General features: G+C 37.2%; 2 protein-coding genes and 2 long non-coding RNA genes across 6 annotated transcripts in view; 1 reads left to right on the top strand and 3 right to left on the bottom strand.

The window, feature by feature from the left end:
* Positions 1-5,064, top strand: part of LOC107834044 (uncharacterized) — a 25,779-nt gene extending 20,715 nt beyond the window's left edge. The window contains exon 5 of the long non-coding RNA XR_001659830.1: positions 4,981-5,064. This is a non-coding gene — a long non-coding RNA (uncharacterized LOC107834044). The remainder of the gene's footprint in view (positions 1-4,980) is intronic.
* On the bottom strand, positions 363-1,213 carry spi2 (Spi-2 proto-oncogene). Its single transcript, XM_016664769.1, has one exon. It carries the CDS (start codon positions 778-780, stop codon positions 394-396), a length of 387 nt encoding a protein of 128 aa, XP_016520255.1. The 5' UTR covers positions 781-1,213; the 3' UTR covers positions 363-393.
* Positions 3,100-6,561, bottom strand: spic (Spi-C transcription factor (Spi-1/PU.1 related)). 3 transcript variants are annotated; one of them, XM_007579135.2, is made up of 5 exons: positions 5,567-6,561; positions 5,384-5,471; positions 5,192-5,313; positions 5,006-5,108; positions 3,100-4,174 (listed from the first exon to the last, which is right to left on the bottom strand). In XM_007579135.2, exons 1-5 carry the CDS (start codon positions 5,693-5,695, stop codon positions 3,684-3,686), a joined length of 933 nt encoding a protein of 310 aa, XP_007579197.1. In that variant the 5' UTR covers positions 5,696-6,561; the 3' UTR covers positions 3,100-3,683. The 3 variants fall into 3 exon arrangements, with proteins under 3 accessions (XP_007579197.1, XP_007579196.1, XP_007579198.1); XM_007579134.2 differs by having other exon boundaries at positions 5,006-5,111; positions 5,567-6,559; XM_007579136.2 differs by having other exon boundaries at positions 5,006-5,111; positions 5,384-5,485; positions 5,567-5,653.
* On the bottom strand, positions 3,336-12,090 carry LOC107834045 (uncharacterized). Its single transcript, XR_001659831.1, has 3 exons — positions 11,052-12,090; positions 8,042-8,048; positions 3,336-3,348 (listed from the first exon to the last, which is right to left on the bottom strand). It is a non-coding gene; the product is annotated as an uncharacterized LOC107834045 (long non-coding RNA).

Here is a 12,090-nt window from a genome sequence, read left to right as displayed (position 1 = left end):
CCTAAGATTGTGTTGTTGCATTGTGTATGTAAATATCTTAGCCTGTGTATAATTTTGAAAATACACAACAAATTTAAACTTCCATCCATCCATCCATCCATCCATCCATCCATCCATCCATCCATCCATCCATCCATTTTCTTCCGCTTATCCGGGGTCGGGTCGCGAGGGCAGCACCTTCAGCTTCAGCTTGGACAAATTTAAACTTGTTCAAGTAATTTCTAGAAAAAGAACTCTTCATTTACACCCATGTTGGTTGTGTTCATCATGTGTTTTAAGAGAGGAAGTACAGCAAAGTGTACTTAAACGATAAATTTAACGTGACAGCAAGTTTTTATTTAGTTCTGTATTTACACCGCAGTAAAATGTGAAAAGAGAGAGTGTACAGTAGATCTACGGATCTCCTCCATGGCCTTTCTGCAGCGATGTCAGCGTGTCCCGGCTGAACTGGTAGGTGAGTTTTTTCTTCACCTTGAAGATGTGACCCGACCGGGCGTAGTTCCTCAGAGCGCGGGACATCTTCTGGTACGTCATGGGCCTCTTGTTGCCCTTCCTCTGGCCCCAGAGCGCCGCCACCTGGTCCTTGTTCCTGGAGGAGAAGCTGAACACGCCGGGCGGCGCCGGCGCCCAGGACAGGCAGTGAGCCATGCTTGGGTCCTGCAGCATCTCAAACAGGAAGTGGAAGAGCCGCAGCCTTCTGCCTGCAGGTGTTGAGCAAACTGTGAGCGGCACACGTGACGAAAGGGGATTTAAAGGGGAGAGGTTTAATAGAAAATTCATAGCAGTTAATGCTGGTTACAGTTAATCATTCCCTCAACTACATCCATTCCCAGAAAATCTCTTAAGAGATCATAGATCTGCATGTCAGTGGCCAGGACTTGTAAACACTGCGGTTATCTGATAGATATGTAAAATAAGCTAGTGCGCTAAGCCAAGCACAGCTCCATTGTCTTTTACAGTAAAGGGCAGGTCTCTTATTTGCTCTCTTGGTATTATTTCCCCCAGGCTAATAGCAACTGTGACAATAACAGCATCTAATGACCAGAAAAAAAAGGAGAACTCACCCCTCCCTGCTGCAGCGGCCGGGTGTTTGGATGATTGTCTCGCTGAAACAAAGTTTGGCACTGACCCACGCTCAGACAATGTCGCTGTTGTGTTTTGGCCAAAGACGGCTCGGGCATCATGGTTTAGGAAGGTCTGAAACACAGGTTTGACGTCCTGTGATGGAGTCAGAAAATGAAAATGTCAACAAAAAACTCATTTAATTAATTAATTTTGTTCAAAAAGTGCAGCTTGCATAGATTCCTTACACACAGACTGATTGATTTAATTTATTTTTGTTAACTACTGAAAGCACAATTTCAAAATTGTGTTGTTTTTTGACATTAGCTAAGTCTAGGCACATTTGTAGTGGAAACACAACCAATGACAACTTCTGCATTTCTCCACTTTTCCTCCAGTCTTGAAGGCCTTCAGAGTTAAAAGCAGAAATTACTTCCACCTAAAAAAAGCTGTGCTTTGAACATCTGAACAACATTTCAGGCCTTTTTTTTTCCCCTGAGATGAAATCAGACATTCAACCTGCACCAACCTACACTTTTTCCTTCCACTAAATTTCCTGTTAAACTCTGGGATACTGCCATCTTAAGATTTAATAGGGCCTTGCGTAAGATTTCTGTATAAAATTTTTTTTTTTAATGTAATATTCAGATTCTTGGTTTTTCATAGGCTGTTAGTTCAAATTGTCAAAATTCATTGTGACTACACATAAATTTTCCTTTCTAAACTAAATTACTAAACTAAATTAACATTTTATTCATATTATATTTAGGTGCACCTGTGAAAAGATTTCTAGTTTAATTTGTTGAACATTAACAGGGAAACAAACGTGCGTGCGTGCGTGCGTGCGTGCGCTTACAGATGCATCATGGTATGCCCAGTTTTCATCACAGGTTTGACCCACAGCCACATCTCCTCCATGCACAGACTCAACTGAAACACAAGATTCATTTTCTGCTGGGAAAAAAAAAAAGTAAAAACAAAATCAGTTGAAATTGTTTATTAAAATTAACCTCTAGTTGTTTTTCGTACCATTTTCTGGAATGCTTTGTCTGTAGTATTCCTCCAGAAACTCTAAAATCACTTCCAAGTCCGACTGGGTGTCCTGGAAAGAATTCTGATACAGTTTTAAAGTTAATATTAGGACATAATTAATGCAGTTAAAGTGAAGCATGTGTGCTCTTTACCATCACCGATGAATATCTGGCGTAGTTTAGTCTTTGCAGTTTCACCCAGGTGACTCTGAGACTCGCAGCCCTTCTTATACCCTCCCATGTTAGCACACCACCAAACGTCTCCTGCAGCCTGAACTCCCTGAAACAATGACCAGCGATCCCACAAAGCCCCACCAGGCATCTCACCGACACTGACCACATCCTCCCCGCTGGAGCAGATAAGACCCAGAACGGGAGGCAGCCTTAACGCAGCGCTCCGATTTCAGGAGAAAAAAGAAAACACCACGGCTGGCACACTTTTCCTCAGGATGTGTCTAAATTTTTATGTTTTCTGTTGTAATAATTCATTCATGGAGGAAGAAAACGCAGCGATGCAGGTTTTTTTTCTTCTTTTTTGCAGAACATTTATTAAAACATTTAAAATACATGTTTTTATTAGCAAGTTGTTTTTACAAATCAACTACAAAATAAATTGTGTAATTCTATTACATTTATTCCACCATTTTCAAACATATTTCAATATAATTTTAATGATTTTCAACAAGGATTAAAGCTTGAATAGCTTAATTGTCAAATTAGGTATTTTTCCTCAGGATGTGTCTGAGTTTTTATTTATTCTGCGTGGCTTTTGTAATAATTCATCACAGTTGAAAAGTTTAGAAAGAAAGAAAGCATAGGGAAGCAGTTTTTTTTTTTCCAAATGAAAAAAACATTTATTGAAACAATTAAAAAAATGTTTTCATCAACAAATTGTTGTTGCAAATAAATAAGCTTTTTAATTAATGGTTGAATTCTAATATATTTATTCCACAGTTAGATATTTTAGGCTAAATTTTTCATATTTTAATTTTTTTTTTAAAGTTTCCAATAAGAATTAAACCTTGAGTTCAAATTATATAGGTGCAAAGCTTATTTTTATTGTTTAAAAGTGATGATTTTATGCCCTGCAGGAGATTTACAGATAATCTTTTTATCTAATCCTCTGTTAGGTGATTTTATTAAATGCCACTGGAAATTTTAAAAGGTCAGCTCAGTAATAATAATACAATGCACTCCTTACAGTCTTCAATAACTTGCATGAACAGAGCTGTTTTCCACTATTAAATTAGTATAACTGCGTAAATAAGCAAAATATCAAATAAAATACACAGTTATCAAAACAGTTTTGAGAGAAAAATGTGTTTCTTCATGTAGAACAAAACAGCTCAGATAAAAAAGACTTCAAAATAAGGACGCATATCAAAACGAGAACATAATTTTTACTTCAATTTCAACATCATTTTTGACAATATTTACAGATTATTTACAGAAACTGCTGAAATGACTGGACCACATCGCGTGCTGCTTTTAGCTGATCATCCACAGAACATTTAGGTGCAACATGCAGACGAGTCTTTTAGAGAGTCCCTCCAAACGACAAAACGTTTTCAGGATCTGCTGCCTGTCGGCTCACAGTTTGGCTGAGCTGTGTGAGGTGAAGCTCGCCGCCAGGTCGTAGTCTTCCTGAAGCTGGTAGTGTCCGTACCAGCTGTGCCAGTCTGCCGCCGCCGCCGCCACCGACCCTGGGTAGCTCTGCTCGGACGGGCTTTCCTGCCGACTGTGGGCGTCGTCCTGCGCAGATGGGCGCTGCAGGTGCATGGGTACCTGGGCCGAACCGAGCCTGTGCAGGATGTCTGGGTTGAACTGGTAGGTGAGCTTGCGGCGCACTTTGACGATCTCGCCGGTGCGGCTGTAGTTCCTCAGGGCTCTTGCCATCTTCTGGTAGGTCATGGTTTTGCGGTTGCCCTTGCGCTGGCCCCAGCACTCGGCCAGCTTCTCTTTGTTCTTAGAGATGAAGTGGAACGTGCCGCTGCTGCTGTCCGTCCACTGTATCGAGTCGCCCATGTTGGGGTCGTTCAGGGCTTCATGGAGATACTCGTACAACCTCAGCTTCTTACGTCCTGCCAACATGGATTTTACACCCGTTTAGTGCTGATTAAAAATCAAAAGTTGCTGTCTTACACTTTAAAAATGCAAAAATCTTAACAATTTCTAGTCCATATGACTTAGTACACTTAAGAAAAAAGACAAAACTGAGTTAAAAATAGCTTTCCAGTAAGATATAACAGCTTGTTTTAAGTTAATAACTCCTTAATATTGATGAAAAAGTTGTAGTTCCATTGGCAGTTTATGAAATTAGTACTTGTTCTTCAATATTAAGGAATTATTAACTTAAAACAAGCTAATATTTCTTGCAGGAAAGGTTTCTGTAGGTTAGTACGCTTGAAATAAGACAAACCTGAGTGAGAAGTAACTTTTCAATAAGATATAACAGGTTGCTTTAAATAAATGATTCATTAAAGTTGATGGAAAAAGTGGTAAGTCCACTGGCATGGGAACAAACATGGGAAAATGTCTTATTTTAAGTTAAATAATCTGCCAGTGGAAACAGAACTTTTTCATTAATTTTAAAGAATCATTTACGTTAAACAAGTTCCTATATCTTGCTGAAAAGTTACTTGTAAGTTAGTTTTGTGCAAAGACATTTGCATTAGAAACTAGAAGAAAAAATGTCACCTTTCTAAAATAATCGCCCAGTGTGATTTTGGAAAAAGAAAAAAAATCACTACTTTTTTCTTTCCAAAAGATGATTTAATAAAAAAAACAAAAACAAAAAAACATTTTTTCTATTTTTTTTTTTTGTTGCCTAAACTAAAACATTTTAGGATGATGACAAAGTCCTTGGTAAGATTTTGTGTTTTTGCAGATTATAAGCCTCAACATGAAATCACCTTTGCTGTTCCTCTGCGGTGGGATGATGGAGTAGAAATGCGGCGAATCGTTCTGCACCGAGTGGCTCAAAGAGACGTCGGGGATGACCTGAGGCCAGGAGTGCTGCTAAGAGATTCAAGATTAAGTGTTAAAATTGAGACTGAAGTTCATTGTTTTCCAAAAGGCAGGTGCTTTGTAACACTTACAGCCGTTTCGCTCCAGTCGTAGCCTACAGCTGGGATGTCAGATTGGTGTGCGAAGACGTGGTAGGACATCTGAACCTGCAGAGACGACGGCTGGCTGCCCAGCGTCTCGAAATATTTGCACTCTGGAAGAGGAAGTTTAAAATTATGTTCATCGAACATGTTTTCGATCTCTTGAGATGTAACAGGACGTACCTGGATCGTAGTATGCGTTGTGTGAATGCTGCTGGATCACATCTATTGCATCCTGAAAGTGTTGGTTGATATCAGGGTCTAAAGACATCTGGAAAAAAACAACTGAGAAATCAGGCTTAAAATAGAAAAGAGTTGAGTAAATTACCATCCTGGTTGCGTATGTAGAGGATTCTTACAACTCACCATCTTATAGGTCGGAGTGTTTCCCTCAGAGGAGGCCATTTCTGTCCTAATAAAGCGAATGGTGCAGGTACACATCTTGCACAGGTATATATACGTGACGCAGAACTCCAGCACCTCCGCCACATTCATAGGCAGAGCGGCAGGCCAATTTAAATGCGTTAATGTCGCACACTTCTTCTTTCCTGGTAGCACAGATAATGCTGAGCATTTCTCTCCCCCCCCGGATTGCCAAGATCACAATCTACAAACAACAAAAAGCTCTTTTCTGTGCAAACTTAAGCCAGGAATACCACTAATTTGCAGCCTGACCAAAGAATTTGCATACAGGGCGCTTGACATATATCTAATATACACATCTGCGTTTAAAGCTGCAGGTTAAGGACTGAGTTTCTCATATTTTCTTGAGTTTCCTTCAAATGTGTGGATTGTTCACTTTCAGTTATCAGCTTTATTTTACACAAAATGCTGCTTTCGACATCGACCTGCAGCGCTTAGGCCGAAAATGAGGCAATAAAAGTCGAGACTAATTAAACACCCAATTTACCTGAACACTATAAACACTTCTGGTCGTGATTGTATAAGTTAATGGTTAATGCTGCGCTGGCTACTGCAGGGCCGACTCGCGTCTTTCTTTGCCCAACAGAGTCCGCCCTGCTGTTCAAATAAACAGTCCTTTTTTTGAGAAGTTAATTTATCTCTTTCTACTGCAGTTTTAAATATCAACTGACTCGTTCCTGAAGTTCCCCTTTTGGCCCGGAGCGCTTCGCGGCACACACCGCTTAGACAAAAGAGTTGGACACGCTTGGATTAATGCGTGAATTAAAGGTTACATAACCGGCTTTCCCCGCATTACTTCACAAGAGTGTGAAGGGATTTGTATTAATAAATGTTGAGATTTTCACTCTTTAAGCTGGTTTTTCTCTGTTAATTTCAAGCAGTAAATACACAGTGTCACAGGAAATGACCATGTTGTCTGGAAGCATGCAAACCTGCGTGTGTGTGTGTGTGTGTGTGTGCGTGTGTGTGTGTGTGTGTGTGTGTGTAATTAGACGTGTGTTTCCTGCCGGTGCAGCAGGCTGATAAAAACAAAGAACCACAAACCTTTTCGCCCTCTCCCACTCCGTCTTTCCCTGCTCCCATTCAGGGTGAAGCTCCATAAATTAGAGACCACAAGCTGTCGGCCTGCAGCTGAAGCCGATGCTTGGTTACTTTCTTTAAATAACCCGTTGTTCAAATATCCCACTTACCTAAAAAAATAATCCTGAATTTCAAATATTTTTTGCAAAAAAAAAAAAAAAAAACGTTTACTTGATTTTGCTGTAATTTACTGCATTTTTGTGCCAAAAAGCATTTAGTTAAGGCTTTTTATGCAACTCCTTTTATTGAAAACTTACATAATCTATTGTCCAGATGTGCTGCTTAACTAAAAATAATCTCAGATTTTACCCTTTGTTTGCGAAAAACCTTTTGTTTGGAGAACATTTTATACATTTGCTGTATTTTATAAGTATAAGTACTTGTATAATTTGAATAATGTTATATAACCTACTATTCTGATATCCAGTTTGTCAAAAGAAAATCCATAATTTCACACATTTTTTCCAAAAATACTTTTGTTTTAAGAACATTGTTTAGTAAATTTGCAATATATTGATGCATTTTTATACAAAAAATAATTTATTTATAACTATTTATGCAACTCCTCCTATTTAGTTGACATATTGTTCAAATATTCTCTTTTTCTAAAAAATAGTCACGGATTTCACAACTGTTTTTTTTTTTTAAATTGTTTTAAGAATTATTTTATAAATTTACTGCATTTTTATGTAAAAAGGCATTTATTTGCAACTATTTGTGCAGCTTCTTCCATTGAAATGATGTCATATTAACCATTGTTCCCACTCATCTAAACACAATTATCCAGAAATTCACACCTTTTTTGGAAAAAAAAATCAACTCAGTTTTAAGAACACTGTTTCATAAATTTGCTGTATTTTCTAAATTTTTATGCAAACCAGCATTTGTTTACAGCTATTTGTTTCTTCTTCTTCTGTATATTAATTGCTGGTAGAGATGTGTCTCATATGGTGTTTTGTAAGAGGAAACATGAGATGACGTCATTTCCTCCAGAGATGAAATCATCAAGTCACAGTCCGTAAATGCAGAATGCTTCAGCATCAGTTCATTTTGTGGACATTCGTTAACTGTTTTGAGGTCCTGCTCTTCTCAGTTTTAGATCTGGACTTTGACTAGGCCACCTTGACCTTTTGTTGTAGATCAGCTGAAGAGTTTGGATCTTTGACAGTTGAAATTAGGTTTGCTGTCGATTCTTTTTCTGAGTTTTTCATGCTGCTTTGGGCATTTCTTTGTGGCTTGATGGCAGGAAAATCCCCAACTCCTACTTCCACATAGTTGCAGATTATTGATTAAAAATATGTGTTGATTATTAGCACTTGTGTGCCATTTTCCTGGCACTTGTGTGCTTTGTGGCACAAAGCTGCTTCAAAGCGCATACATCCTTTGAAGTAGGATATAGGCGCTTAGTTTTCCCAATAACTATAAATATTTGCCAGCGGTTAATCACAATGAAATTACAAAAATAAAGTTGTTATAATAACAAAGTTGTAGTATAATGAGAATAAATTCATAGTATGAGTCTTAAGTCGTAACATGAGAATAAAGTCAGATTTCAAGAATAAATTCATAATATTGCACCAATGAAGTCATTATGATTTCATAATATGCTATTATAATGAAATCACAATATTTTGTAGATATAAAATATTCCATATTTTATAATATAAAAAAGATATTTATGTACATAATATTAAATATCTTATATTTTATAATTTTGTCCTTTATGCAAAGAGTGAAACATGGTGGTGGCAGCATCATGCTGTGGTGATGGCTTTTCTTTAGGAACAAGGAAGCTAATAAGAGGTAAATTGAAGAAAAACTGTCAAAGTTGCAATGTAGTGATTCGTATTATAGCATATTCATGTGTTAGAATGGCCTAGTCAAAGTCCATACCCAAAAAGACTTTACTTGCTTTCCACTATAAAAATATCTACTAGTTTGTGTTGATAAAGCGTACAAAATCCCCGAGACCTGGTCAGAACACCCTCGTCATGGTGGTGGCAGCATCATGCTGTGGTCATCCTTTTCTTTATCAGTGATTGATCGACCTGCTATTCTATTACATTTTATGACCAGAGATTATTCAGTAACTTCTTTAAAATTGTTTCAATCAAGTGGTAAATAACGCTCAACTATATAGAAATATAATTAGCTTTTTCACTTTAAAAAGCCACATGTACTGAAAGCACATTTTTGTCCTGTTTTAGTGGAACATCGGTTTGGCATAAACCATTTTCAAAGAGGACTATCATGTTTGTGTTTGATCTGCAGCTGTATCTCCGAACAAAGAGGCACTTCCCTTCCCCTTCTCATTTCAATAACTGCGTGCATGTTGGCTGCGGTGTGGGTGCGGCGGGCAAACCACAGCACAGTCAGCCCTATTGTTCTTCTTTATTTACTGGCACTCGATGAAAATCAAGAAGTGTCAAAGCCATTTGTGTGTAATCAGTCTAGTAGCCTGAAAGCTGGTGTAACCGCAGAGTCATAATCATTATCTAGGAGATCAGCGTGTCCTGGATGAGTACACCAGAGAACAACTGATAACCAAGATGCTCGGGTGTGTGTTTATGTTTCTCTGCTACACTATTGTTTATAGTTGAAGTGCAGAGCGCAGAAAGTATCAGAAAGTTTGACACCGTTTCTTGTCTTTTCTCTAATGTTCATTTGAATTGCATGTATTTAACATTTTAACGTCAGCAGTGGCATTTATTTTGGTTAATAATTGGTTTTAATCCTCTTCTTCCAGTACAAGAATCCTTAATTTTCACAAGTTTTCTATTATATGGACATTCTGGAAATTTTGCACAAAGCTGAAGGGCAAAAAGACGATTTTTTTGCATAGCCACATCGCCGCTGTGGAACACATTTGTTATCAAAATGAAACCTGGACATGTTGGTATTATTAATTCAGTGCAGCTCCACACAGCAAAGTGAAAAATATAACACAAAAAAACCAAAATATTCATATTCTTCTTTTTTCGCATTCTCTGCGTCGCCCACTCTACACACGCGCGCGCGCACACACACACACACACACACACACACACACATATACACCTGTTGCCATAGTAACTGACTGACGGCAGCTCCACTGGTCTATCAGGATTCAACATAAAAAAAAACTCGCCTTATTTTATTTTTTATCTGATGTGCTGCATCGTAACATGCAGCACATCTACATGTTACGATTGTCTAAGTCAAGCTAGCATAGCTGACCTACTTCCCTGTCCCTCGCTATTTGGTTTCATTTAAAACTTTTTCATGACCTTGTTATCTAGTTGTCGTAATGCTAGGAAAGCTCTACATCCCCTTTTCTGTTATTTATCACATGCATTAAAGATTTAGTGCTTTCTGTTGACAACTCGATAGCTAAAACCAACTGGTAGTCATGTGTGAGCAGCTTCTTTCATTTCTTCCATTTTTTTGTTTTTCATCAAACTTAGATGTTTCAATTCATCAAACATTTTTTAGTTTCAAGCAAAAAATAAACAGATGAACTACAAGATGTTGTTTTCACATTGTAATTTGTTAAGGGAAAACATTTACCCAAATCAGTCTGGCCCCATTTAAATAAAAAGTAATTTCACTCTAAAACTAGTATTTTACTTCACTCTGAAGAAATTTAGTTCTCTTCTTTTGCAAGTTTATGTTAACGTTGCCACATTGGAGAGTTTGTTCAGTCACACACCAGCATCTTTACTGAATTTAAGTCCAGACTTTGACTAGACAAACCCATCACTTTTACAAACTGGCTGAAGAGAGAAGTGGAGAAATGGAGGGCAGAAGATAATGTTTCAGGTCTTAAAAGATATTTAGGATAGAAAAATAATATCTGAAAGTGACGTTATTTATCAGAAATCAGATCCAGCATGTGGTGTACCACACAAGCAAACAATCTTTTCAAACACTAATAAATAATCTGAGAGTCCACCTGCTCTTTTATTGTATTCTCCATTTGTGTCATTATTCTAACCTGTTTCCCCAAAAGTTAAGAACGATAAACAGTCATGTCTTTAAGAAATAAGAAAACCACAAAGAGCAGCAGCTAAAATTTTATTTTGTCAAATTGTATTAGCTTAGGTATTTTTCACAGTGAACTAAGGAAAAACAATGTAATGTTTATGATAAAAGTACTTGAAGATGTAATTTAACATTGGTTGTAAAAAGGAAGTAAATATTAAGAGAATGATTCAACAAAAATCATTCCTTAAAACAGATTTAAAGCACTGCACACACTGTTTCATGGTATTAAGTGTTTTGGACAGAAAATGGGTGACAGACATTGACATAAACTATAAAGAAATGACAGCATCTACTAGTTGTTGCGGGTTTTCTAATAAATTATAACTGTTTCGCGTCAAAAAATCAAAATTTTCTCTCTTAGTTTGTGTCTAATCTGTACTTCTCCTCAGCACTTAAATCGAGTGTTTTGAATTTCCTGCTCTGACACCAGGAGCTTCACACACATTTGGTTATCTGTTCCAGTGGTTTCCTACCTGAGGATTTGGATAACGGTTGTTCACTGAACCAACACACAAAGCTGTAGTAAAACTCTAAACTGGGATTTTACCGCTTGTGGTGCCTCATCTGTACTGAATTCACAAGGTGCAGAGGACAGGATTTAAACATCTCTGCTAATTAAATGTATATATGTCTATTGTTTTTTGCTATAATTAAAATATTTGTATTCATTTTAAACATTTTAATAGAAATGCATCCACGTCCCATAAACCTTTGTACGACCTTAAACTTTGGGGATTTTATTACCTAATCCTCCTTTAAACAACTGTTCTCTAAATATGATAAATTCATTCAGAGATTAAATGACACAAGTGGACTCTGTTTACTAGCAAGGGGATTTCCTTCGGTTGCACTGGCTTTTATTTCGGAAAATCAAGTAGAAAAAGAAGATTGTTAAAAAAATCACAGGACACTTTTTCTGATTTTTAATAGTATAAAATGTTACCAGTGTGGTCTGCTTTGTTGTTGCATGTATGGTTGTATTATTATCCCAGTAAAGCACAAAGCAGAATGTAAAGATGTTTTAATGGGTATGATAATTTTGTATGCTTTGTAAACCCAAGAGATTTACATGTTATAGCATTAAACACATGCTACACATTCAGCTGTAATCGGATCCAAAAGGGAAAACATGTTAAATTCATGATCTCCAGATCAGTGGTATCAAACTCATTTCGATTTTGTTCCTTATAAAAATTATGAACATACTGAGCCAGAATGGTTTGATAAAAACCATTAACAATATCAATAAACAGCTGTCTCTGCATTCAAATTAAATCAAATTGAGCATCTTTTCACATTGATTAGTCCCTCATGGATTTCACGATTGTTTTTCTGGGTTTTTTGCAATCAAAATGATTGATTAT

The sequence above is a fragment of the Poecilia formosa genome, unplaced genomic scaffold (assembly GCF_000485575.1).
Source record: "Poecilia formosa unplaced genomic scaffold, Poecilia_formosa-5.1.2 Scaffold509, whole genome shotgun sequence".
In the NCBI taxonomy this organism is placed as follows: domain Eukaryota; kingdom Metazoa; phylum Chordata; class Actinopteri; order Cyprinodontiformes; family Poeciliidae; genus Poecilia; species Poecilia formosa.
This window is presented reverse-complemented; position numbering and strand designations above follow the sequence as displayed.